The 19,861-nt window shown below is 47.6% G+C and overlaps 4 protein-coding genes across 4 annotated transcripts; 3 read left to right on the top strand and 1 right to left on the bottom strand.

Annotated features, from left to right (window-relative positions):
* The first annotated feature begins 698 nt into the window (after positions 1-698).
* LOC143334179 (kelch-like protein 11) lies at positions 699-4,710 on the top strand. The gene is made up of 2 exons (XM_076752814.1): positions 699-1,268; positions 1,467-4,710. Exons 1-2 carry the CDS (start codon positions 718-720, stop codon positions 3,049-3,051), a joined length of 2,136 nt encoding a protein of 711 aa, XP_076608929.1. The 5' UTR covers positions 699-717; the 3' UTR covers positions 3,052-4,710.
* A 433-nt stretch (positions 4,711-5,143) lies between these two features.
* On the top strand, positions 5,144-8,703 carry LOC143334368 (cytosolic 5'-nucleotidase 3-like). The gene is made up of 9 exons (XM_076753141.1): positions 5,144-5,509; positions 5,921-6,019; positions 6,127-6,196; positions 6,308-6,354; positions 6,836-6,921; positions 7,008-7,097; positions 7,191-7,353; positions 7,439-7,639; positions 7,785-8,703. Exons 1-9 carry the CDS (start codon positions 5,507-5,509, stop codon positions 7,893-7,895), a joined length of 870 nt encoding a protein of 289 aa, XP_076609256.1. The 5' UTR covers positions 5,144-5,506; the 3' UTR covers positions 7,896-8,703.
* An 85-nt stretch (positions 8,704-8,788) lies between these two features.
* On the bottom strand, positions 8,789-13,100 carry LOC143334367 (peptidyl-prolyl cis-trans isomerase FKBP10-like). The gene is made up of 10 exons (XM_076753140.1): positions 12,787-13,100; positions 11,823-11,968; positions 11,552-11,741; positions 11,316-11,461; positions 10,769-10,958; positions 10,550-10,695; positions 10,260-10,449; positions 9,847-9,989; positions 9,597-9,760; positions 8,789-9,495 (listed from the first exon to the last, which is right to left on the bottom strand). The coding sequence occupies exons 1-10, from the start codon at positions 12,981-12,983 to the stop codon at positions 9,307-9,309; spliced, it is 1,701 nt and encodes a 566-aa protein (XP_076609255.1). The 5' UTR covers positions 12,984-13,100; the 3' UTR covers positions 8,789-9,306.
* Positions 13,101-15,219: 2,119 nt separating this feature from the next.
* p3h4 (prolyl 3-hydroxylase family member 4 (inactive)) lies at positions 15,220-19,721 on the top strand. The gene is made up of 7 exons (XM_076751533.1): positions 15,220-15,785; positions 16,774-16,923; positions 16,999-17,170; positions 17,254-17,382; positions 17,457-17,602; positions 18,054-18,137; positions 19,172-19,721. The coding sequence occupies exons 1-7, from the start codon at positions 15,342-15,344 to the stop codon at positions 19,319-19,321; spliced, it is 1,275 nt and encodes a 424-aa protein (XP_076607648.1). The 5' UTR covers positions 15,220-15,341; the 3' UTR covers positions 19,322-19,721.
* The last annotated feature ends 140 nt before the right edge of the window (positions 19,722-19,861 follow it).

Raw genomic sequence — 19,861 nt, 5'->3', positions numbered from 1 at the left:
AGTATTAAAAAGACGGGTTTTTATTTTAAGCCACAAGGTATTAGAATAAGGGAAATACACAGCAGTGGCTTAGTCCTCTAGACTTCTTTGACACCATTGTAATCGTGCACGCTCTTTGACTGTAAAAGAGAGTGAGGCTGTGCAGTTTCTGCAGGCTCGGGTGGGTCGACCTTCCCTCAGCCTGCACAGAAAAGTACATACATGTGCAAGTTTTGTATCCATGTGCAGAGCTCAGCAGCGGGGACCGCCACCGACGTCATCGACGCGGTTACGCCTTTCACCCACTGCGCATGTCCGCGATTGTGACAATATTTACCACACTGAAGTCGGTTTCATATCCGACGTTCGACAGAGGAGACGGTGCTAAAGGGTTTGTGGCTCGCCTGTCAACGGTGCCCCGTGTAAAATCAATACTACCGCTGTCATTGTGAGTAGTGACTGCGTTATTTTTATGTACATGTAGATATTTATATGCCGAATGATTATTGTTATTGTGTGTTTTATCAGACATAAGCATTAAAAAACTAGTTTGATCTGAAAACAAACCTTATTTTTTAAAACTCAGATTAAACTACTCACTAAAATCTCGCACTTTAAGCAGAAAGATGTGTAATTTCAGAGTCCTTTTTAAGCTAACCGTAGTCCCCTTTAAGTCGCGAGTATGAAGCTACGAATACGAAACTAACTTCTCTGTCGCGCTCTGTTTTGACTCCATGTATGAGTGGCTGCGTATGTCGCCTCCTCTCCTTCACTAGTTTACTTCATTTCCCACCACTGCTCACCCCCAGCGCCGGCAGCAGAATGGCAGCGGCGGCCCCCAACCCGGAGGACTCCGCCAGGAGCGGCGGCGGCAGCGGCGGCAGCGGCACACCCAGCGCCCTTGCTGCCGACGGCGACGCGGAAGAGACCGAGGACTTCACCTCCTCCTCCCACTGCTCGGAGCTGTCTCGGCGGCAGAACGAGCAGAGGAAGCAGGGCTTGTTCTGCGACGTGACGCTGGCCTTCAGCAGCGGGGTGGCTAACGGGAGCGTCCAGAGCTGTGAGTTCTCAGCCCACAGGTCGGTCCTGGCTGCGGCCACCGACTATTTCACCCCCCTGCTGGGTGGACAGTTCTCCGAGTCCCTGTCCGGACGGGTGGAGATGAAGGAGTGGAGCTCGGAGCTGGGGCCAGACCCGGATACGGTGGAGAGTGTCATCCAGTATATGTACACTGGAGAAATACGCGTCAGCACCTGCAATGTGCATGAAGTGCTGGAGCTAGCTGATAGGTAGGATCTGTTTACAAGCACATTTCTGTTTGTGTGTGTGGAAGAAACTGTGCTAGTCAACGCATGAGGCCTTCAATGGCTGCTCTGTTGTCTAAAAGTACTGGTTTGTGCTCTGCTTGCAGAAAACCGAACGGTATCATCCACTCAACAGGAACTGCTCATTCTCTCTGACATCCTCTTTGTATTTCTGCACATTAGGTTTCTCCTGCTGCAGCTGAAGGATTTCTGTGGCGAGTTCCTCAAGAAGAAGCTGAGCCTGACCAACTGTGTGGCGGTGCACAGTCTAGCCCACATGTACACCTTGGACCAGCTGGCTCTGCGGGCCGCAGACATGATCCGCCGCAACTTCCACAAGGTTATCCAGGATGACGAGTTCTACACGCTGCCCTTTCACCTGGTCCGCGACTGGCTGTCGGACGCGGAGATCACAGTGGATTCTGAGGAGGTGCTGTTCGAGGCTGTGGTGAAGTGGGTGCAGAAGAACTCAGAGGAGCGAAGCCGCTACTTTGAGGAGCTGTTCCGTCTCCTGAGGCTGCCCCAGATCAAGCCCACCTACCTGACCAGGGTGGTGAAAAATGAGCGGCTGGTGGCCGCCAACGAGGCCTGTCTCCGGCTGGTGTCAGAGGCGGTAGAGGGCCACGCCATCCGCTTTGAGAACCTCAAGTCAGCTGATATGGAGCTCTGGTCATCGCATATGGCCTCCTTTCAGCCTCGCTTTGGCCAGAACATGGATGTTATCATGGTTGTAGGCGGCGTGTCAGAGGGAGGGGACTACCTGAGCGAGTGTGTGGGCTACTTCATTTACGAGGACCGTTGGGTCAACCTGCCGCACATCCACAACCACCTGGACGGCCATGCCATCGCTGCCACCGAGTCCCATGTCTACGTAGCCGGGTCTATGGAACCAGGCTTTGCTAAGACGGTGGAGCGTTACAATCCCAATCGCAACACCTGGGAGCAGGTGAGCAACCTGACCACACGTAAGCACTCCTTTGGCCTCACCTGCATTAAGGATATACTGTACAGCATCGGTGGCCACGGAAACTTCAGCCCAGGTTTCAAAGATGTCAGCGTGTACGAGCCCGAGCAGGACAAGTGGCACAATCTGGAATCTGCGCCCAAAATCCTGCGGGATGTGAAGGCGGTGAGCGTGGAGGACCGCTATGTGTACGTCACGGCACGCACGCCCGTCGATACCGACAATGAGGACGGACTGAAGACGGTGACCACTCGCTATGACACAGAGAGCCGCCAGTGGCAAGATGTTGACTCCCTGCCTCTTATTGACAACTATTGCATCTTCCAGATGGCTGTGGCCTCTACTAACTTCTACCACACGGCGTCCTGCTGTCCCAAGAGCTACACAGTGAGGGATGAGGTTGCTAAGCAGAAGATCAGCGTGCGCATCTCTGATGAGATCCTGGAGAGCCTGCCACCAGAAGTTACCAGCATCGAGGGTGCTGCCATCTGCCACTTCGATGAAGACGTCTTCATCATCGGGGGCTGGAAGAACAGCGACGACGTGGACAAGCAGTACCGCAAGGAGGCCTACCGCTACTGCGCAGAGAGGAAGCGCTGGATGCTGCTGCCGCCCATGCCTCAGCCTCGCTGCCGAGCCACCGCCTGCCACGTCCGCATCCCCTACCGCTTCCTGTATGGCTGCCAGCGCTACCCCATGCCCCAGAACCTGGCCCGCCAGCGAGATCGCATGCAGCAGATGCAGCAGCTTCACCGGCGCACGCTCACACTGCGCCGGCAGCTCCAGTCACAGATAGAGTGCTGAGCTATCAGCTCCATCCAGGAACTACACTATACTACACATTGCAGCCATCGTCATCGACCCCCCCCCCACCACACACACACACACTCATACATAACATGCTGCAGCGGATCCTGTGTTGTTCTCATACTGGATTTCATCAAACTGAACCCTGTGCCATCGGCTCTCGTGTGTGTTGCGTTAACGGCAGATTTGTAGAAAGCCTTGAAATGTGTAAGCAGGTGCGTGCTGATGAGCTGGTGGTCTGTGAGGAGGGATATGGCGAATGTAAACATGTGAATAAGAGTGTTATATAGCAGCCAACAACTGAATATCCTTATGTCAAGTATGTTGGCGTAGATGCTGTTGATCTGTTTGTACATAAATCGTATAAAGCTGTATATGTAAACATTTATATGGATAATTTAAATTCCTTTATTGTATGCCCGTGAAGGGAAGACGATGTGACATTATTAATAACCGCATTCCTGCATTCAATCCAGCTCGCTTAATGACGTTTCATTCCATTGTAACACTGTGACAATCTCCTCATGAAAGCTAAACATCAGTCCACTCGTAAAGAACTTATATCATTATTGCTCTATTAGAACGGCTCCTTGTTACTGTGCAGCCTCGACAAATAAATAGGAATTAAATCAGAAAGGCTGTTAATCTTAAAACCTTGTAGACTAGTTTGCTTTTAGATCGCAGTTTCCCTTCAACACTTGTAGCCAGTATATTTCTGTCATTTTCGTTGCCTCATGTAACACTTGAAAACTTGTGAAGCGAATAGTCTTTGTCCAGGTTTCTGAAGTGGCGAAATCCCGAGAGAACTGTCGTGTCAGAGCGATGTGATCGTGTGCGTTGAAATCATTCCTTTGGAGTTCGAAGCATTCTGTTCAATCATTGGCAATGGCTCAATCATTCCTTTCTTTGGCACTTTGGCAGTCTGTTGCTCAGCGTATTCCCATTCATAGAAAATGTGTACTGTGTATGTGCGAGTGCGGGAGTGTGTGTGATTTGTGTTTGCAGGGCAGAGCTTCTCAACAACTGCACTTTTTAATATCTAATTGTAAAGTCTTACATAAACATATGGATTTAATTTTCCACTGCACTTTTTTGAGTTTGGTTCTTCCATGTGTTTCATATCAGACAAGGTGATTGTATTTTGGAAATGCTTTGTTTTGGCCAGTTTCCATTCAGTAAGATTCGATCTTCTTTGGAGAAAAAGAAAAGAAAAACATGTTATCATTATTTGTGGATTTGTTTCCAACATTAAATGTCTTGTAAACCTTGAGTTACTGTGCTTCACTTAAAGCTGGATGTACATGAGAGATGTGCTATGTTGCTCTGTGGTCTCCTTTCACCCTCCAAGGACACTTAGAAATGAGATGAAAAGTAATCAGGCTGATTAGCAAAACAAAAGGGACTGTTAAACGAATGTGATGTGACTGGCAGTCAGACATTCCCCCTGTCCATGCAGCGCCTGGTACAGCAGAAAGGTTACAGAGCGTAGAAATGATATTCATTTCCACTTTATGACCAACATTAATAGCACTGCAAATATTAAGTGGAATAAGCTATGTAATTTGCCTTGCATGTGATAGTCTGACATTGTGTTCTTATGTTGGATGTGAGAAATGCTGATGTCATCACTTGCAATTAAAGTTGTTTTGTAAGACAGACGGTTGCACACATAGTGTATTATTGCTTTGTTGGCATTTACAAAAGGAGTAACTACCCAGAACAATGATGTAACGTTCATGCAGTAAAAGATTTACATTACTGTTAACTGCTGCTGCGTTTGCACCGAGAAGCTATAAAGTTAAACATTATGCTGCAGTGGTCACTTGTAACAAAAGATGGGGGACCACACTATAATGCAATAAGTTGTGCTAACGTTCATGATTTAAAAATATAACTTTTTTTCTTTGATAAATATTGAATTTATACATGACGCAGAACATCTGTTCACTTTTACAGACTGCTCCTGATTTTGTTGTCTCCTCAACTGCAAATGAACCTTGAGCGAGAGAAGGAGTGGGAACCTTTTATTTGTGCCTTTGTTCTGGGTGGAAGAGTTTGTACTGTCCCACCTCAAGTTACGCAAGTAGCTGTGGTGTTGCGTTCACGCGTTTCTCATAGACTCATCACTTCAGATGAAAATAAGTGTTTGGTCGCTTTCGGCCACAGAACATCTATAAGCATATTTGCGTTCATCATAATTTTGGGTTTCAAGTAGACGTCACATCTAAAAAACTGGGAAACCATTAAAAAATGTACTGTCTCCATTGTCACTTCTAAACATCCTGACACTTTGAACAGCGCCGGAAGGCAGCGGGACCGCTCGAGCTAATATAGATGCTTCTGTCACGCGCATAGCAACATTACCGTTAGCTACACGTCCACGGAGGCTGACAGCTGATGACACGTCTTTTGTCAAAATAAACTCAATAGATCGGCAACCGATTTCAACACAATGGTAATCTTTTCAGCAAGTTTTGATGGGGATACCAGGCACAAAAAAAAATGCACCGTCCACCCGCGAACTAGCATTCTAGCTAGCTGAGTGCATCATATTCTGCTGTTGTGTGGCTAACATTAGCTAACGTTGACGTTACGCTGATTTATCTGTTAGCTGTAACGTCGCAGTAAATTAAGAAACAGATTTTTATTTTCGCTGTAGTGTCAGTGTTTTCACTGTGGCAAATGTTGCGCAGGTAGGAAGTAAGTTAACTAAAAAGTATGCTATTCAAATTGATGCTAGCACCTGACTGGTTAGCTAAGTTAACTATCCAGCCAGACTCAAGGTTTGTACCTAAGGAGACAGTGCGTTTGTCTGTCTCTCATTTAAAAAGTGTGTAACACACTCGCTTTTATTTTCAATGCTTAGATTCCAGAGTTGTCCAACCAGTCAGTGTGTATGAGGGACCCTCAGAGGGTGCAGGAGATCCTGCAGTCCATGGTGAAGGCTGGCTCCAACACTGTGCAGGTACGTTCACATTTACACGATTCATTGTCGCCTTCTAACTCATGATATTTGTCTTACAGGGACGTTATGAATTGTGCATGTTTATTATTTGCTATTTTTTCATCCAGGTGATCTCAGACTTTGACATGACCCTGACAAGATTTGCACACAATGGCAAAAGGTGCCCCACCTGTCACAGTAAGTTCACTGACATGGAAGCTGCACCTTGAGACTGTCATGCATGTGAATGTTGGTTTGGGCTGGCGTTGTTTCATGGCTGTTGTTTTTGGCTGTGTGTTTTATTTGCAGATATTCTTGACAACAGCAAACTCATCTCCAGTGACTGCAAAGAAAAGGTAGGAATGAGGAATGAATTTTCCCCCACATGTACAGCAGACAGACATCATAAATACAAAGCATCTTCAGCATGTTAGATTTTTACAAATGAACCACAGCTTTATTAATGTTTGTGCTCGGATCATAAGAAGTGAAAGATACACGTTAGAGACGGTTTTTGGTCTCACTCATATTTGGTTTGGCTGCCCTCTAGTGGACAATAGGAAGAATTACAGCATACACATAAACTGAACTGTGATCTGTTACTTGAATCAGCCTCGTAAAGTCTTCCTTTTGTTAAATGTTGTTTACAATGTGGCTTCTTTTTATATACGTATTATTCACAAAAAGCACCCTTCTGGTTTCCCTCTGAATCCCTGGCAAATAATCTTAAAGTTGTAAAATGATGATAATCTCTAAATCTAATTGGGTAAAATGCAGCAGTTTTCAAATGTTTACTAGCCAGTGACAGTTTTCTGAGTATTGTCCTGTCTCTGTCAGCTGAAGGAGCTGCTCAACACATACTACCCGATAGAGATCGACACTACGCGGTCAGTAGAGGAAAAGCTGCCCCTGATGGTGGAGTGGTGAGTATCGTATACAGCTTTCTCTAAAAAAATCTAGTATGTATTTTAATGTGTTCATAAAACCGTGCTGCACCTGTATCTCACAGGTGGACTAAAGCCCATGAAATACTGGTACAGCAGGAGATCAGGAAAGACCTGCTGGCCACGGCAGTGCGGGAGTCTGAGGCCATGCTGAGGTCAGAAAACCTGCTTCCTCTGGAGACCAGAACATGTTTGTAATAGTTGTTAATATGGGCACTTTAATAATGAGTTGATGCATTCACACACAGGGAGGGCTACCAGCTCTTCTTCAAACACCTGCATGAGCACAGCATCCCTCTGCTCATCTTCTCTGCTGGAATAGGAGACATCCTAGAGGAGGTTATTCGCCAGGCGGGGGTCTTCCACCCCAACGTCAAAGTCTTCTCCAACTACATGGACTTCGATGAGTCTGTGAGTAGCCACACCTGAAATTATGATTTCATCCCTCGGCCGGGGTCTGAAATGAGTTTGACTCTCTCTTGATCTGCCGACACAGGGAGTACTGAGGGCCTTCAAGGGCGAGCTGATCCACATCTACAATAAAAGAGAAGGAGCGCTGCTCAACACCGGCCATTTCCAGGAGCTGCGGACGCGGCCTAACGTGCTCCTGCTGGGAGACTCTCTGGGCGATCTGACCATGGCTGACGGGGTGCAGGACATGGAAAACATCCTTAAGATTGGGTTCCTCAACGACAAGGTGAATAAAAAGCGTACAGACGTATGATTATCAAAATGACTGAATAACAGGACTGAATTCAAGAACTCAAATACTTTAATCTACCCTCTGAGCACAGCACGCTCCCAGATGTTCTCCTAACACACTTCTCATTTGTTCCTCTCAGGTGGAGGAGAGGAAGCAGTCTTACCTGGAGTCATATGACATCGTGTTGATACAGGATGAGACCTTGGAAGTCCCGAACGGCGTGCTGCTCTATCTCACTGGCAATAAGTGAGACCTGAGAATACCACTGGCTGTTTGGTATTGGACACTCCGGTGCTTTTTATTTTCCTAAAACATTCACAAGTCCAGCTGACAGCCGCAGCTCACGCACTCCGCGTCACCCTTTTCTATCTTTGTCCATCGGCCTTCCTCCATGTTTACGGTTTCACTGCTTTTTGGATCATAGCCTGTGACAGAAGCAGCGGCTGCGCTGTCTGTCGACTGTGCAGCATGTTAAAAGTGTTTGTTTGGGGGAAGACTGGTGATGTGATGATGAAGGGAAAGAAACGCACAACATTAAATGGCAGCACTTGACTGCATCTGGTTTGAATCCAGCCTCTTACAAAATAAAGTAATGCTAAATCCCCGCACATTTCAGCCTGAAACTTGAAATTTTTAAACATGTTTAACATCATCTTCATGTTAAACATTTGATGATCACAGTGTCGAGTCTTTCAGTTTCTGCTCATGTTGTGAAGTTTGTGTTTTCTTATGGAAACGATTGTTTGGACCACAGTGCTACTAAGAATTAGGTTAACAAGATAAAAGCATGGCAGAGCTCAAATGAATGAACCGGACTCTTTGTATTTTACAAGATTTCACCTTCAATCACTTTAACTTTGGTTTGACTAATTGAAAAGTTCAACACTGCGACAAAGTTTCCAAAAACTTTGTAACTGAGGCTTAACACAGTATTCAGAAGTGACTTTTTGGGTCAAGCATGTCTTTGTCCTCTTTTGTCCAAACTCATTACCTTGTCATATGTTCCAACATGTCTGAAATAAAACGTGGTTTCATCCGTTTCCGATCATCATTCAAAATGTTTCAGGCCACCGAATGTTAGTCCACCAAACCAGTTTGCAGGTTCAGGTCTGTTCGTGGACCGTGTGGAAGAAATAAAAGAGCTGTCTTCATTTTGTCAGAAAAGTTTCTTTTATGTTCTACAAAACACTAAAATGATTCTTTGCAACAGATTTTCCCTCCAAACTTCCTGTACAACCAGTGGTTTTTCATCATTTCTATATGAGGCACTGACTTTATATAACGTGTAATCTGGAAGAAGGGCCCAGCCCAAACGCTCTGTACGCTTTGAGTCGAGTGTGCCTTCTTCAACATAACTTCACGACAGGCCGTTTTTCTTCCATTCACATTTTCAAACAGGTGTTCCTGCGCACAGCGTCCAGGTGTCTTTCTGCTGTCAGCGTTGTCCAGGAAGGCTTGACTGACCGGTTCTACTGCAGCTTCCGAGGCAGCGTCGATATATTCTAACAGATTCTAGCAAAGCAAACTGTCCGCCTGCTGAAAGGCTCAGCAACGTTTCACTCAGAAACGTTTTCAAACAGTCAGACGGCCGCTAAGACGACAGCGTGACCCCAGTCTCTGCACGCCTGTTTCTTGCCACCACTAAAACACTACGTGTCCCTTTACAGCTCATCTCGTCTCACGTGTTTGGAGTCCTCGTCCCCCTCAGGTTTCAGTTCATCTTCTACGATCTTCCCGTCTTTGTTGTGGTCCTGGTTATTGAACATGTCCTTAATGATGCTGCTGGCATCCGCCCCCGGCCGAAGACGACCTTTGCCCTCTTTAACTTGGAGCTTGATGAAGGCTGAAAACTGGAGAGAGGGTTGTGCTGTTAGAGGCGTTTTCACTGCTTACACCCGGGCTGTTTCGCTTTAAGACAGATGCTCAGACTGGACCTGACTTGTCTGCTTACCTCCTCTAGTGGGACCTCTTTGTCACCGTTGAGGTCCATAGCAGGAAAGAGCGGATCAGGGCCGTCTCCCAGCCACACAAACATGAAGCCTTCAGGCACGCCCTTCTGCAGGTCCACCAACTCCAGCTCAAAGAGCAGCACTGCACTGCTGGGAACTCCTCCAGCTGGAGACACCGAGGCAGAGGACAGACAACATGATTCAGGGCGGAAAGAGTGCGTGCGGAGTGTGAGAGCCGCTCCAGTGACTAACCTCCATTTTCGCCGTGTCCCCAGTGCGGTGGGACGACCACCTCCCTCCTCTCGCCCACGCACATGCCACTCAAACCTTCCTCCAGACCCGGGATCACCCCGTTCGCTCCCAGAGTCGTGATGGAAGGCGAGTCAGAGTGGTCTCTGGAAACACACAACCTGTTACCACACTGAACTTAAAAAAAGCATCTAAGCTACATAAAACTTGTCCGTGAGTCAAAACCTCGAGCCATGCAGCAGGCGTACGTGCTGTGGTCACAGACACGAAAACGGTACGATATGCCGCATGCAACTCCGAGCCCACTGAAATCTGTCAGACAAGGAGCCAGCAATGATTACATGCATGAACCAGGAGGAGGAGGAGGAGGCGGAGGAGGATGCAGTGCAGCAGAGTGAACAGCAGAGGGCGCTCACGAGGAGTACAGCAGGGTGCCGTCCATCAGGGAGCAATTATAACGATACTGGATCAAATCGTCGGCTTCACTGGTCCCGCTGCACTCCTGAGGCTTGTGGGTGACTCTGACCTGGACCGGGTCTTTGGGGTTGTGGAAATCGATGACGTGAATGTCAAAGACCAGCACAGCAGAGCCAGGAATGAGCTCTCCTACGGCGACACAGAGGAAACGAACAGGACGGTGATGCAAACATAAAAAAGACTTTAGTGGCTTGTGTCCACTCTAAGCGTCTTGAATCTTGGAACTCACCGACCCCGTGCTCGCCATACGCCAAGTGAGGAGGGATGGTGACCCTCCTCTTCTCTCCTATGCACAGCCCCTGCAGGGCTTTGTCCATCCCTTGGATCACGTATCCCATGCCGATGTACGTGTTGTAGGTGCTGTTGCGCTGGTAGCTGTCAAAGGAAGCGTGAGGCTCAGTCAGTCCCTCTTAGATTCTACTGCGTCCTGCGACCGGAGAAATCTTACCTCGAGTCGAACGCCGTGCCGTCCTGGAAGGTGCCGTTGTAGTGGTAGCGGATGTAATCCCCGGTCTCCGTCCTGCGGGTGCAGCCTTCGGGCACCTCCTTCACCTCCACAATCAGATCATCCTTAGAGTTGAACACGTCGACCAGCAGCACCTCGAACACCAGCGTAGCCTGAGGAGGCACCCGAGTTCCTGTTCGGACGAAAGAGTGAGACGTGTGCTTCAGGTCGGCACTCGTCAGATACACCGAGCAGTCACGAGGAGATTTTTTTAAAGCTAACATCTGGGGTTAGTCTGCAGAGACAGAGTCTGATATCTATCATTATAGCACGCTGATGCAGTAAGCGTGGACTCCTCTGCACCAGAAGGTAAACAATAATCAAACATGAACACTGTGAGGTGGAGAATCTCAATCAACACGAGCACGCGCACACACACACACACACACACACACACACACACACACACACACACACACACACACACACACACACACACACACGCACAGAAGGCCACAGTCCTCTTGAACTATTGAATATCCGTTAGTACCTGAGCCGCTCTCTCCATATGCCAGGAAAGGTGGGACGATGACGATCCTTCTCTCCCCGACACACATGCCCAAGAGACCCTCGTCCATGCCCTTGATGAGGTGTCCCTTTCCCAAGTACGTGTCATAGGTCGCATTCCTCGAGTAACTGCAGGAAGCACGATTCAAAGGTCTTGAAAATCACTTAAAAGGACAAAAGATCCTTGAAACGTCTCAGCTTAAAGCCCTGCAGCCTCACCTGGAGTCGAAGGCCTCACCGGACAGCAGGGTGCCGTTGTAGTGGTAACGGATGAAGTCTGATGCCACGGTGGTCCGGTTGCAGGCCGCAGGTTTGCTGAGTGTGCGGATCTGGACCTTGTCCTCCGTGTTCCAGATGTCCAGCAGGAGGACATCAAACACCAACACGGCGTCAGGAGGAATCACGCCACCTGTGAGACAGACGGATACATGACGCAAACCAGCACGGCTAACGTGTCCAACTAAGCTTCACGCGTCCCGTCCGTCCACACCTGTTCCGATGCTCCCATAGGCCAGGTGTGGGGGGATGGTGATCCTCCGGCGTTCGTTGACACACATGCCCCGAAGACCGCGGTCCATCCCCGTGATGAGTCTGCCCAGGCCCACCTGGCTGATGAAGGCTCTGCCTCGGTCATGACTGCAGACGGTGGATCAGAGCGTATGATCGAGGGGAAACGTAGGCAGAAGTTTCAGAATAAAACAATTTAAAATGTGCTCCAGACATTCTTGTCATGGTGCCATGTTTGTTTTACAGTGCCACAAAGCCAACATCCAATGTTCCACCCACATCAGCGGTATCACTGAACGGGCTTCACCTCCCATGTGGCTTAAAAGGGCTGCAACAAATGGTTATGTCCACTGTTGATTATATTCTCAGATAGAGGTTTGGTGTATAAAAAGCCCCGTGCTGACCTCAAATGTATTGTTTCATCCACAACTCAAAGAAATTCAGTGTCCTGTCATTAAGAAACCAGAGGCTGGAATCAGACGGTTGGTGATTGATTGATTGAACAGCTGACAGCTTATCGATTAATCGCTGCAGCTCTCGATCATAACACGGATCAAACGGGGTCTGACACGTCTGCAGTTGTTATCGCAGCTGCAGTTCATCGCCCCTGAGCCAAAAAAAAAAAAAAAAACGGCTGTGGGATTCATCATCTTTCTGCGCTCATCAGTGTCTCCACCATGTTAAATCCCGTCCCTGTGCGCAGACGTTTCACTGCACTTTGCATCGTTTTAACCGCCGCTGCACACGTTATGTCACTGAGAGCTAGCTTAATGCTGCAGGCTAACGTTAATTTTTCGCGGTTTGCACGTGAGGGCTGTTGTTATCAAAGCACCTTAACTTTAAACGTTTAAGCTAACAGCCCCGTAAAAAGACGGAGATGTTAAAGCTGTGGGTGAACGCAGCGAGCTTTAATTGACATTAAACGGTGTGTGTGGGTGTAACTTCACCTGGAGTCAAACTTTTTCCCGTCTGCGAAGAAGGTTCCGTTGAAATGATAACGGACAAAATCTTCGGTTTCCACCTCCCGAGGACAGACTCTCGGTATCTCGTACCGATCCACAACAACGTCCACCAACGGTCCGGGGTTGCAGTTCACGGTGATCACATAGAGGCAGAATAAGACCGAACATACCGTCAGAGCCATTGGGAAAGACAATGGCAACGGTTGGTCGAGGGGCAGAGAGCCCGTCTATCTGCTGAGTGATGCGGCTGAACTGAAGAGTGGTTCGCCGCAAGAAGTATGGAACTTTGGAGCGGTGTCAAGAGTGCAGAAATGAGACAGACTACTTCCGGTTATGATTACAAAATAAAAGTCATTTCAACTAACGCGGACTATGGAAAAACTGATCATCACTGTTTACGGCAACCTTCGAATAAATAAGTGCACAAACAAATACATATATACAGTGATAGAAACCCACTGGTGGGTCTGTCAGTAGATGAAGTCTTTGCCTCAGTTTTTAATACTCATACTGATTAATCGATTATCAAAACAGTTGGTGATTAATTTAAACTGGCAACTTATCACATCATCGTTGCAGCCTAAATGGAGCCTAAATGAAGAACCAACTGCCGCAAAATATTTACGATACAGTCATAGAGTATAGTATATGTTGATTAAAGAACTGCTCAAGGGGAAACTTGATTTAAGTAGGCAAAGTTATGAGTGATGCAGCTGTTACTGTTAAAAGTGTATAACATGATAGAAGATTAGATTTCAAATTTAATGTCAGGTTTAAAACTAGATTTACCATTCGTTTTTAATCAGTGACCCAGTGTTTTGGTCTTAAAAATGAAGTATCCTGAACTAGAGTATTGCACATGCATTTACGTTGTACTTTTATTCTAAAAGGGATCTCGACATAACTTCCGGCCTTGTTCCGGCTCTCTGCGTCTCGCTTGACGCATCTTTCGGGTCATACTCCAGAGAGCAGCAGGAGGAGTGGCCCCATGGCCCCCACCCTCCTTTTAATGGAATCCTGCAAACGTGTAAAGCCTGGCGGAGGGCCTGGCCTCATGATTTCACTCACGGATGAGCTGAGGCGAAAATTATAACGTGTCTCCCTAGAAGCTAAAGTTATTCTCTGGTATCACAATAAAGTACGGCACGTTTACGCCGCCTGAGTTTTTTTTTTTTTTTTTGTTGTGGTCTACATTTTAAACAGACTTGCGTTTCGAGCACATCTGTCTATCTCATGAAAAAAGGCTCCGGGTCCTAATAACCATCATGTGTCTACCTGAGAGCCTGCACGGCTCCTGACATTATGAACGCGAAGGTTCGGGATATTGCAGCCATGTGTCTCAGCTTGTCAGTTTGCCTGGAATGTAGATATAAATCTTAAACACGCTGGAAATACAGGAGCCCCTCACACCCCTACTCAGACATGTCTGATTAATACATTAACTGCATACAGTTTGAGAGCTGGAAGCAAAATTCATCAAACTATTAAAAGATATAAAACAATAAGATTCCTGTTAAAATGTAAATTTTTGGATCGTGGGTCTGTTGGGTGTTATGACCCTGCAAAGCTCTGAGGAAAGCTGGACAGTTTTCGTCTTCTTGAGGTCCAGACTCAAACTGTGACGTCTGTGTCAAGTGAGCAAGAGTTACCACCTTTTATACCGGAAGTCCGGACTTCTTTCTTCAGTGTAAATGTCAAGAGCTGCGTTTGCACAGCTGATTAATCTTCTTATAATTTAAAATTTTTGCTATGTGAAAAATGCTCAAAGTTGCCATTTTAAGACGTGTATTAGTCTTGTGTACAGTCAAAAAAAAAAAAAAAAAAATCAAATTCCATGAGTATAATATTAAACAAAAACAATCAAACAAACAAAAGCTCATCCGGGTATATTTGAACCTGAATTGTGCAAATCTTGGCTCTTTTTTTTTTTTTTTTTTTTTTAACATTTAGACTACTACTCACATACCTGACTGCCCTCTATTTTTCACACTGGTGTGAATTTCTTGTTGCACACAGAAATTTTGCTTGAGGTAATTCAGCACAGCTAACGTCTGCATATGTTTGCTGAACATGTGCATGTCTTTTATCATCACCACGGGATTTGAGCTGTCTGTAACGCAGCTCAAAACAATCACTTTGAGAAAGGCATGATGATCCCTGTGACTTATTTCATGCAAGTTTTTGAATTTCACTCTAACACCGTCCACGTTATCACAGGGAAATTCAAAAACCTGCATGAGATAAATGATGGAGGGCAGAAAACGTCACTGCTTTGAGGGATGCCTGACTGTAGCATTAGATATCTAATGAAATGGAGTAAATGGCTCATCCCTCGAAATAAATACATGTACAAATCGCGCAGCTCAGTTGGGCTTTTATTTTGAAAGTTTTGCCCAGAAGCTCTCGTTTTCAGCCTCCAGCTTTACGCGGTTTTCACAGCCTACGTGCAGACAGACATGAGCGCTCCCTGGTAAAGAAAGAGGAAGTTTCTCGATTCCATTCAAAACAAGCTCAGTCTCCCGCTGGAGCCGGTGGAGGTCATGATGCTCCTGAAAAGCTTGTGTCTGGCCTTCCTCCTCCCGGCCCTGGTGGAGGCTCAGTACGAGAAGTACAGCTTTAGGAGTTTCCCCCAGAAGGACATCATGCCGCTGGACTCCACGTACGGCTACGCGCTGGAGCAGTACGCGGCGCAGAACTGGGCAGAGAGCATCAAGTTCCTGGAGCTCAGCCTGCGGCTCCACCGGCTGCTGCGGGACAGCGAGGTTTTCTGCAGCCGCAACTGCAGCTCCGTCAGCCGGGACAACGACACCCTGTTCGCCGACAGCACCCTGCGCGTCGTGCGCCACATCCTGCTGAGGGCTGCGTGCCTGAAAAAGTGCAAAGCGGGTTTTCCAGTGTTTAACCTCGCGTACCCACGGAGGGATTTACTGGAAACTTTCGAGAAACGGACACCGTATCGGTACATTCAGTATGCGCAGTACCAGGTGAGAGCAGAGGCTTCGTGTGTCGCTCTGTAGGCCTTTACGGCCAAATACTGATGTTACACCAAAACAGCTTGATGCGAGATTATGAGTCTAAACTACAGAGAGTCTCCAAAGTGAATATCACAGAAATGTAAAGTTACTGCGGGTGATCTATGTGCGTTTCGACCGTTTAAAACTCTGGAGTGTGCGTAATAACACATCAGGATTAGCATAACTGTGCGTAACGGACGCAAAAACCCAGCAAAAGTCGTCTCCTTTTCCTCGGTTTGACTCACAGTCGGAGAGGTGTGCGCTTTGGTTCCCTGCTGCTTTGTTGCGCCCTCCTGCCGACCGAGCAGGAGTTGAGCATGTGCCACGTCTCTTCCAGTGTTCCCCTCAAACAATCCCCCGATTCTTCCCTTTGAGTCGGGCCGACGAGGACGAGGGTTGCTTACAAAGGCAAAAAGACTGACCTCATTTTTTTAAACTGTGGGCTTTGATCTCCAGGTGATCTCCATGTGGTAACATTTAATTCTGTTGGTGTCTGAACAGCCACCATCAGAAGCTTGAGGTGTTAATGACGCCACAACAAAGCTGAGACCTTTATTTTGGAGGAGTTTATAGTTTTGTCTCCTCGATGAAAGGTGAACTCAAGCTCCGTCTGGTGATCAAACAGTCCTCTGTATCATTAAAAATGCTAATAATCAGACGAACGTGGCTTTGATTTTATGACATCTGTCCTCTTCTTGTGATGGAGAGGTGGTTTTTCAGCGCGTTTAGTCCATTCAGTTCATCCTTTTGTGCCATCATCTCTTGTTTTTTCACATTTCTGCACTCAGCACCACATCAGTTTTCCAACAATGCAACATCTGTGATCCACATCTGTTAGTAGCCTTTGGAGCGAAGGGGTCAAAGGTCATGTTATCCAGTCAATAGTGGTAATAACAGCCCCTCATTCCAGCGAGAGAGATGGAAATGGCGTCCAATCAAGCTGTCTGTTCTTCCTCAGCTTAACAACCTGGAGAAGGCCGTGGCGGCGGCACACACCTTCCTGAAGAAGAACCCCACCGACCCCCATCTGACCAAGAACATGAACTACTACAAGACGCTGTTCGACGTGGAGGAGTACCTCGTCGACCACGAGGAGCAGCCGTACGAAGTGCGTAGATCACCTCCGCCGTCCTGATCCAAATTAAAGGCGCGTTGAGCTCTAATCGCTCTGTTTGTCCCACAGAGCGTTTTCCTGAAGAGCGTGACGCTTTACAACAGCGGAGACTTCAGCAGCAGCGCCCGGAACATGGAGCAGGCCATCACACGCTACTTTGAAGTGTACAACGACTGCTTGGTGGGCTGCGAGGGCGCCTACGAGATCCTGGAGTTCAAAGACTTCTACCCCACCCTGGCAGGTAAGAGGAGGGCGCCTTCGGTTCAGCTTTGAATGAGACTGTGATGAGTGTGTTTCATGGTCGCTCTCTCCCTCCTCCCTCAGATCTCTTCACGGATGCGCTGAGATGTAAGGTCAAATGCGAAGAGCAGCTGACGCCCAGCGTCGGAGGCTTCTTCGTGGAGAAGTTCGTAGCCACCATGTATCACTACCTCCAGTTTTCCTATTATAAAAGTAAGAGCTGTGACAAACACACCTGGATTTGAGCTTTTGAGTCTGTGCAGTGTTAACGTGCGTGTCCTTCACAGTGAACGACGTGAAGAACGCCGCTCCGTGCGCAGCCAGTTACATGCTGTTCGACAACAAGGACCAGGTGATGCAGCAAAATGTAGCGTACTATCGCTTCTACCGGGAGCAGTGGGGACTGGAGGAGGGCGACTTTCAGCCTCGGCCTGTGAGTGAAACACACACACGCCTCAAACGTCTGGCACTTCCAGGACTTTGGTGTTTGCACCAGTGGCTCAGCTGATGTAGTTTGGACTGTTTGGAGGCAGCAGAAAGTTCACACTGGCTGCACTTAACCAAAGCAGCAGCATAAAACCTCTTGGCGTGAACATTGACACGGTCTCAGGGTGGTAATTAGACAGCCAGATCTCTCATAAAGAGTGGTTTTCTATCTTTTTCGCTCGGTGCAGAGTTGGCGGCAGCTGCAGAGCTGGACTGACCCATAAACATCTGTGCCCTCTGAAGGCAGCGCCGTAAAGGCTTTAAGGTTTCCAAACTGAGAGGCATAAACAGCAGTGAACAAAAGGACACCAGGCCGGAGGAGTCGCTCAGCGTGGAGCTGTAAACTGTTAGAAGCTGGCTTGTTCTCGACCGCCGCTGATGTCACGTTTGTTTTTCAGGAGGCTCTGAGGTATTTTAACGAGACAAACAAGCAGAAGGAGATGCTGGAGTTTGCACTGAACTACCTACAAACAGACGATGAGGTACGTTGCTACTGTGTTGTTCCTTGAAGAAACAATGGATCACAGCATGACGGCCTCCACCGACGAGGTCAGGTTTTTGGTTTGTTTGTTTGTCAGAAGGATTCAGGAGAAGCTACTGGTCCGATTTCCATGAAACTTGGTGGAAGTGCGCAGCAAAGGCCAAGAAAGGACCCGTTCAATTGTGGAGCGGTTGCACATATACACGCAAATTATTTTTCACCTTCATTAAGCGTTTTGCCCTGGTGGAATAATGCAATGCATGTTAAAATCCAGTAGATGGAAGTAAAGTTCAGTAGTGACAAAACAGCCGATTGTGGAAATACGATGAATCTGAATCTCGATAGAAAAATGACACATCCTCGACAGGTTAGAGGCAGCTCACCCAAACTACAGACGCGGTATTTTTACCTGCGCCCTGCTGTGTTATCTGTCTTTGCCGATGCATTTTTCAGATACACAAACAAAATTCCATCCATGAGCTCGGGTGGCAGCAGAGGCGGACTTCTGAAAACCAGATAAAACCCAGACATGACTGGACGGGTGCAGAAATGTGAACTGTGTTTTTGTGACTTGACACTTTAACTTGGCTCAACAACAACAGCTAAACTGGCGAAAGTACACATTTGCATAAGCAAAGTATTCCAAAAGACAGGTTTTTACTTTGAAGGAGTGAAGCGTCAAGCACAGGGAGGAGAAGAAAATGTCTGAAAGGGGGGTGAAAGCGGGGATGAAGGCGGCGGAAGGGCGAGCAGGAGGGGGGCTGCGTTTTCCGCCAGCAGCGTGTGGTATGTGGCTGGGAGGTGTCGGCCGCTGAGACTGCGCCACATCCATTTAACTCAGGACAGCCCCTCCCAGCTCCACACACCGCCGCGACCCGAGAGGAGGGGACCGTGGGAGGCTTCGGGCTGAATTACAGGCTGCACAAGTGACATATTTATAGACAAAAGAAGGAAAAAGTTCAGGTTTGCCAGATAGAGTGGAAGTCAGTGGAACGCTTGCCTGCTGCTGACTGAGTGTTCTGTGTTCACTTCAAGGACGTGGTGAGTCCAGAAGACATGGCCGGCTCTCCGTCGGAGCATCCTGACGGTGAGTTTGAGGGCGTGGGAGACTACGAGGAGTCCTTCCTGGCCGACTGGTGGCAAGAACCCAAAACGAAGTGGGACACCGGAGAGGCCGCCGACTGACATCTGCCCTGGGACGCTTCCTCGTCCAGCTCCGTCTCACCTCTCATGACAACACGCCAAAGGATGGTGACCTCCCTCCAGACGGACAGCGTTTAGCCGACAAGCAGAGCTCACACGCAGCTGTCTGCCTCCACCCAGCTGAAGAATAAACAGACAAACTCATCCATCATGTTGATCAACCACAGATTGACGTATTCTGTCTTGGCTGTCATCAGCCCGTTAAAACTCTTCTTCGTCGTTGGCCTGTATGCCCGTACCTGTTCATGACTCCCACAGTTTTTATTTCCAGTTTTATTTAATGAAAGCCGAACGTGCTTTGGTTTGACCTTTAGCTTTTCTTATGCTGAGCAATTTCTGTTGTTATTCTAATTTGCTCATCATTAAAGTAATATTTTAATATACTTTTTTTTTGTTTTTGTCACTTAATGTCAGTAGAGTCATCGTAAAGGCAGTTTGACTGCAGGGGCGCTGAAACGATTCTGGGGCTGCAGGTTCCAGCTTCTCAAATGTGATTTGCTGCATTTTTTCTCTTTTCTATCA

Source organism: Chaetodon auriga, chromosome 16, assembly GCF_051107435.1.
Source record: "Chaetodon auriga isolate fChaAug3 chromosome 16, fChaAug3.hap1, whole genome shotgun sequence".
In the NCBI taxonomy this organism is placed as follows: domain Eukaryota; kingdom Metazoa; phylum Chordata; class Actinopteri; order Chaetodontiformes; family Chaetodontidae; genus Chaetodon; species Chaetodon auriga.
Note: the sequence above shows the minus strand (reverse complement) of the source record. Positions and strands in the feature narration are given on the sequence as shown.

Coding starts and splice junctions, on each gene's coding strand:
- p3h4 (XM_076751533.1), top strand. CDS start 15,342: ATGATGCTCCTGAAAAGCTTGTGTCTGGCCTTCCTCCTCCCGGCCCTG. Junction 17,383..17,456: donor CCAGTTTTCCTATTATAAAA/GTAAGAGCTGTG, acceptor TGTCCTTCACAG/TGAACGACGTGAAGAACGCC. Junction 18,138..19,171: donor ACCTACAAACAGACGATGAG/GTACGTTGCTAC, acceptor GTTCACTTCAAG/GACGTGGTGAGTCCAGAAGA.
- LOC143334367 (XM_076753140.1), bottom strand. CDS start 12,983: ATGGCTCTGACGGTATGTTCGGTCTTATTCTGCCTCTATGTGATCACC. Junction 11,969..12,786: donor GGGAAAAAGTTTGACTCCAG/GTGAAGTTACAC, acceptor CACCGTCTGCAG/TCATGACCGAGGCAGAGCCT. Junction 11,742..11,822: donor CTATGGGAGCATCGGAACAG/GTGTGGACGGAC, acceptor TCTGTCTCACAG/GTGGCGTGATTCCTCCTGAC.
- LOC143334368 (XM_076753141.1), top strand. Junction 6,020..6,126: donor CTGGCTCCAACACTGTGCAG/GTACGTTCACAT, acceptor TTTTTCATCCAG/GTGATCTCAGACTTTGACAT. Junction 7,098..7,190: donor GAGTCTGAGGCCATGCTGAG/GTCAGAAAACCT, acceptor ATTCACACACAG/GGAGGGCTACCAGCTCTTCT.
- LOC143334179 (XM_076752814.1), top strand. CDS start 718: ATGAGTGGCTGCGTATGTCGCCTCCTCTCCTTCACTAGTTTACTTCAT. Junction 1,269..1,466: donor GTGCTGGAGCTAGCTGATAG/GTAGGATCTGTT, acceptor TCTGCACATTAG/GTTTCTCCTGCTGCAGCTGA.